At 44.7% G+C, this 5,928-nt stretch overlaps 1 protein-coding gene across 1 annotated transcript; it reads right to left on the bottom strand.

Annotated features, from left to right (window-relative positions):
* Positions 1 to 1,152: 1,152 nt before the first annotated feature.
* Positions 1,153 to 5,476, bottom strand: Nps (neuropeptide S). Its single transcript, NM_001163611.1, has 3 exons — positions 5,449 to 5,476; positions 5,255 to 5,336; positions 1,153 to 1,902 (listed from the first exon to the last, which is right to left on the bottom strand). The coding sequence occupies exons 1-3, from the start codon at positions 5,454 to 5,456 to the stop codon at positions 1,723 to 1,725; spliced, it is 270 nt and encodes an 89-aa protein (NP_001157083.1). The 5' UTR covers positions 5,457 to 5,476; the 3' UTR covers positions 1,153 to 1,722.
* Between the last annotated feature and the right edge of the window lie 452 nt (positions 5,477 to 5,928).

Below are 5,928 nucleotides of genomic sequence, written 5' to 3'. Positions count from 1 at the left end.
TTCTAGATCCAAGAGATCTGATGGTCTCTCTGGCCTCTGAAATTACCCTCAGTCATAGGCACGTACCCACAGACAGACACAGACACTTATACACAAATAAAAATAAATCTAAAAGATGAATGTTTCAAGTTATCAGAAGCACCATCTGTCCCCTGAAATAATGTGTGATATGTAATAAACAAAACCACAGCCCAGAAGGTGAAGATGTCCTTTTCTACCCAAGGAACCAGGGAGAGCACACCCAGTGTCATAGTAGTATGTATGATGCTGTCTCCTCCCTGAGTCTGCCTTGGCACAGCCATTAGACAAAATACGCTGTACAGCTGGCTCTACAGAGCAGACCAGCAATGGATGCCTGGCTCCAAATGGTACATAAAGGTGAAGCCCAGGAAGCACTGGAGTGGGGAGGTCATTGAGTGTTGCAAAGCAGGGGATGGGGGTGGGGCGCAGATGGCATCATGGAAGGTCACAGTCATCACATCATCAGGTCTATAAGGACATGACTGCTAGAAGAAGGCAGGGGACAGTTGACCTCAATGCCCACAGCAGCACAGACCTTCCATGCTTGGATGTCTCCTCTGGGCTTTCTGGAAGTGTCTCCTTGAGGCTCCTAGAACCTTAAAGCCCCTTTAGCTGGTACACACATTGCTACATGACTTCATTCCGAACTATCTCCTGTGTATCTGCACAGCAAGAGTAAAGTGAACATGCACTAGCCAGGAAGCCCCTCGATTTTACAACAGGCAGGGGAAAACACTAGAAGGCATTGCAAATGGCCTTATTTCTCAGGCCTATTCTTAGAACCTTCTTCAAGTCTGGAGTCTGCTTACCATAAGCTCCAAATCCTGAAGAATTTTCTATCAGAAGCTGGTGACCAAGGACAGGGTCCTTCTTTGACTTTTAGAGCTGCCACCACCACTGCCACCGCCACCGCCACCACCACCACCCCACCCAAGTCCTACACTGTCCTTTTTGATACCGAGAGTGTCAATGTAAGGGTGCTGAGCCTGACCCAGCAGGGAGAGGGGACTTTGTACGGACCTCTACCGTACAAGCACCAGCTAGATATCTATTGTCACCGTTGTGACGGGCAGTATTTCATGGTTTAAGATTTTAAAAGTCAAGACAAAACAAAATTTCCAAGGCAAAACAATCAGTCATATTTAAGTATATTTGGAATCGGAAAAAGGAGAGGGAAAAACAGACCCAGAGGGGGCGAGCCCTTGCTGCAGGTACCAATTGGCTGAGCCATAGATCCAGGGGCACCATTCATCTTCTTACTGGAATTTCTTGAGATTCTTTTACAAACAGAAACAGCACAGCTGAGTCATTTGAGGAAATCTCATTTTAAAGGAGAAATGGCATATACCTGCCACTGCACTTGGTGGCACAGCACAGGAAGACCACAGGAGAAAAAGCACAGTAAAAAAACACTCACGCATTGTGGCCGACTCAAGATCAAAGCCGATGAATCCCTCCCCTCCGTATTCGTGGAAGTTTCTAGCTAAGCACAGAAATCGTTTTTTCACTCACAGGCAGAAGTTTGAGACAGGTTTGCAATTTTCCCCCAAAACTTAATTTACTCTGAGCCCGTTAGGAGAAGGGGGATATCTGAGGATGAGGAGGGAAGCAACATCTTATGGTAAGATACAACCGTTTTTAGCACATCAGTCACACTCTACATAGCTTGAGATTAATTCCCAGAGTCCTTTGCACACTTATTCATTGCTTTGCTCTTCGAAACGAAGTTTTTTTCGCCCCTGAGCCGACTCCGTTGCGAAAGGACCTTTTCATCGATGTCTTCTCCAAAATTGGCTTTAGAAAAGCTAGCCTGTCGCTCCCCTCCAGCCTGGCTGGGCAGCTGCTCAGCAAGATGAGAAAGTAATCAGGCTTCCCAGGCACCTGGTGATTTAGATGAGGAAAGAGAGAGAGGAAACAGCTTCTAGGTTAAAAGTTTATTTCTACAGCAATGATTTTCAAAAAAAAATCTCAAGGCTATCCACTCGCTCCGTCTCATCCTCTTAATGGGGAGAAACATCTCTGAAACACAACATCTACTTAGTGTAGGGCTACCACCGGCTTCTTCACTTTTTATTCCGCTGATCGGCGTTTACATTGTGTATTCTGCACAGCGATCATGTCGTTGTTATTTTACAAGGAATATCTGAAGGCTCTGATTAGCCCTGGGGATGCTACTGAAAATTCACCTAGGGGTTAGGGATGTGGCACAGTTGGTAGGGTACTGGCTAGCCTACTTAAAGCCCTTGGTTCAACCTCCCAGCCACACATGAACTGGATAGAGTGGCACGTACTAAAGATCTCAGCCCTTGGAAGGTGGAGGCAGGAGAATAAGAAATGTAACATCATCTTCGGCAAGATAGTGAGCTTTAGGTCAGACTTGGCTGTGTGTGACACCGTGTCTCAGAAGTTTCTTTTGCCCTAAGTATGTACAAACATGCTATAAGGAAACCTGCTGCTCTATAAGCTAGTTTAAAAATTAAATTAACTAAAAGAAATTCACCCAGACAAAACCCCACCCAGGGTGACCCAACTTTGGGTTTGTCAGAGTCACTTAGCTTCCTTCTGTAGCTGCCCACCAAGGTCTCTAGAGAGTGGTGTCATTCAATGTGAGACCCCAACCCTGTCAGCTTTGGGCTGCAGTTCCCAGTTATCATCATTGCCCAAGGCCTGGATAGCACATCACAGCTCTGGAGTGCTAAGTGGTGAAAGAAAAGGAGCCCCAGAGCTCGAGTCGGGCCAGAGGAACCTGTAGTTCAGTCCCACACTGTGTAGATGAGGAAGCCAAGCGCCAGAGCCAAGGCCTCACTCTGGTCACAGCTGCTGAGTCCTAGAGGCAGCCTTGATCCAGGGCTCTGGTGGGAAACCGCTGACCCTTGCCAGGTCTCAAAAGCTCAGGCCCAGTTTCAAATGAAACCTCATAACTGGCATCATGCTAACCAAATCCTGCCCCCTGACAAAGCAGAGACCTTGGTAAATAAAGCCTTCTCTGAGTGACGAACTCTCCATGCCTTCTGATATTTTATTTTATCCTGCAAAGGAAAAGAGCTGTGTGAAGCTAACACTACTGACTCCCCAAGCTCTAGGTGAGGAGGAGGCCACGTGCTTGCAGATGACGCTCTTCACCAGTGTCTGACTCCAAGACCTGGTTTCTCGGCGCCAGTAGAACAATAGCCTAAGCATTTTATTGAAAGTGAAGAGACATAGCATGAAGTAAGACTTACACCTCTTGCTGTTTGGTGGAGGAGGCAAGTTTGCCTTGACTAAGTCTGTTTGGGGGTTGGGGTAAGCCTTGCAAAGCATCAGATTCTCTGGAACTCTTTGCTCTGGCACCCAAGCAAACCTTTGCAATGTCCCTGGGGGAAGAAGATGTGTATCCTCTCTCTGTGTCTCTCTGCTACTGTCTTTGTGTCTCCATAACTGTCTGTGTCTGCCTGACTCCATCTCTGTCTCTGTCTCCGTCGCCATCTTCGTCTCCGTCTCTCTCTCTGTCTCTCTCTCTCTGTCTCCCTCTCTGTCTCTCTCTCTCTGTCTCTCTCTGTCTCTCTCTCTCTGTGTGAGTGTGTTCGTGTGTGTGTATGTGTGTGTTCTATTTGATCTGGGAATAGTCAAAGATGGTTTCATAAATATTGGTTATGGTAAAAAAAAAAAACAATCGAGAGGTATGAGTTTCATTCCTCTGTTTTCCCCTGTGTTAACATGATAGACCATTGCTGCACATTTTAAATCTCTAGCCAGAGTGACCTACGCCACACTGCAGAAAGGAAACAACTGACTGTTTCCAGAAACACTCATGTGGCCATCTCTATGGAACCCGAAAGGTGCCAGTTCCGGTTACGAGACCCTTAAGTCATCCCTAAAGAGACCTCCATGTACTTGGCTGATCTGGAGGCAGCTGCGCCAACTCATCATGAGGATACCACTGTGCACCTGCCCAGCTAATGGGCATCATGAATCTCTGAACCAAATGATGAAATCCTCTGTGATTAGACAGCACCATCGCTCACCCTGAACAGTCGAGTTGTCACGAACCCCGTTCATGACATTACCTGTCCGTAACAGGAAAAGCATTCTCATAAGCAAAGCTAGAAATAGGTCAACACAGTGAAAGGAGAGACACCACCTTGTGGCCCAGGAGGTCTCCACATACTTCAGAAGAAAGAATTCTTAATTTAAAAACTGCAGCAGACAAGTGACTCTTGTTCAAACTGTGTCGAGCAAACCTTTAGGGACAAATAATAGAAAGCAATCAGGAAGACACTTGAGAGGATATACCCATTTATGGATTGTGAGTCAGACACCTGATCAATGTCGCATCTTAAAGGATCAATGAGAAAATTAGTGTTGAGCGCCCATAGGAGGGAAAGGCGGGAGAGGAGCTATTTTAAGTAAACAGGACATAGAAAAATGACAGATGCAGAGATCAATGAGGAGACTGGTTATATAAATAACTAGAACACAGTGCTTGAAGGAGTTGCCTCTTGGAATTCCTGTGACCTCCCTTCATCCTAAAACTAGTCCTCCAATTGCAGTGAGCTGAGTAATGACATTGTGACAGGTTAAGTTTTAGTGAAGTAAAAAGTTCACAGTGTCCGCAATGGCCAAAGATAAGTTTGTAAAGATCATGACATAAAAACAATGACAGATGACATAGAAGGAATATAAATACCCCCAAAGAAAGGCAATCATTTTTCTGAATGTCTTGAGCAGCTCTGGAAATATAGCTAGGACCACCACCAATACTCCTGAATAAATACAGGAGTAAATATTTTAGGGAATATTTCATTGGAATCTAACATGTTGCCTACATTCTTCATCTGGGAAAAAAGTCCACATTTTTGTAAAATTAAGAAACTTTCTGCTTCTGAAAAATATCCACTGTGCGGGTTTTTGGTACAATTTTGATGTAAAATATCTACTATGATAAAGAGTGGGTGTGTGAAATAAATAAATTGTCTTGGGTCAAAATATGAACATTTTATATTGAAACATCCATTTCCTTGTACAAGATCCAACCCTTAAATAATTCACAATGAACTAGTATATTCCAGAGTTACCTACTGTCACATACAAATTTCTGTCTTACTAATTTCATGAGTCTGTTTACACTTGATTTCCTCTAAAGACGAAGTAAATGACCTTTGCTGTCACATATTTCTCGAGATCCTTTTGAATTTGGGCCCTCCACCATCCTGATCATCTATCTAACCATCAGAAATGGCAGTGACGCCCTTACCTTGGAAGAGAGGACCGGATAACACCAAAGCACGTGCATTACAGACAGCGACAGAGCTAAGACGAAGCTGAGTTTTAACGAGCTGCAGAGAAGAAAAGATAGAACCTTGGGTGGAATCTCACACAAGCAAATATAAGCATTAAGAACATACAAAAATTCAACATTTCTCTTGGCAGAAATGTGCAATACTTTACCCAATCATTTTGGATTTTCCGAGACCTGCGCAGATGGGTTTTTATTGCCAATTTCCTCACGTTTGCTGTCTGAGCCTGCTTGGGTGGCCCTTTTATATTAGAAAAGTTCAGAAGTAAAAATGTCATTGAGATCCCTCCTGTGTGACTGGTTGGCCTGGCTGTGGCCTTTTGTTCTTGTTAAGTAAGAAAAGGACAGTAACATATAAGCTGTCACCGAGTGTCCAGGGGTTGACTTCACTCAGAGCTTGCCATTAAGGATGCCCTTCAAAGGCCTAGCCCTCCACACAGCTTCCCTGTGACATGGGTGGCCAGGAGCCTCAAAAAGAACTCAAAGTATTGTTCTTAGCTGGGAGTTTAAACACTTAGAAAGGATGACGGTATTCTTTGAATGTCAGAGACTAATACAAGTGAAATCACTGAGGGATCCAAGGGTGATCACAGAAATGATGCAGCCTGATCAGGCCTCTACACTCAGTCTCA

The sequence above is a fragment of the Mus musculus genome, chromosome 7 (genome assembly GCF_000001635.26).
Source record: "Mus musculus strain C57BL/6J chromosome 7, GRCm38.p6 C57BL/6J".
Classification (NCBI taxonomy): Eukaryota; Metazoa; Chordata; class Mammalia; order Rodentia; family Muridae; genus Mus; species Mus musculus.
This window is presented reverse-complemented; position numbering and strand designations above follow the sequence as displayed.

Excerpts from the sequence above, each read along its gene's own strand:
- Nps (NM_001163611.1), bottom strand. Across the intron at positions 1,903-5,254 it reads ATCCGGTCCTCTCTTCCAAG|GTGCCTGGGAAGCCTGATTA; the intron begins GTAAGGGCGTCA and ends CTAAATCACCAG.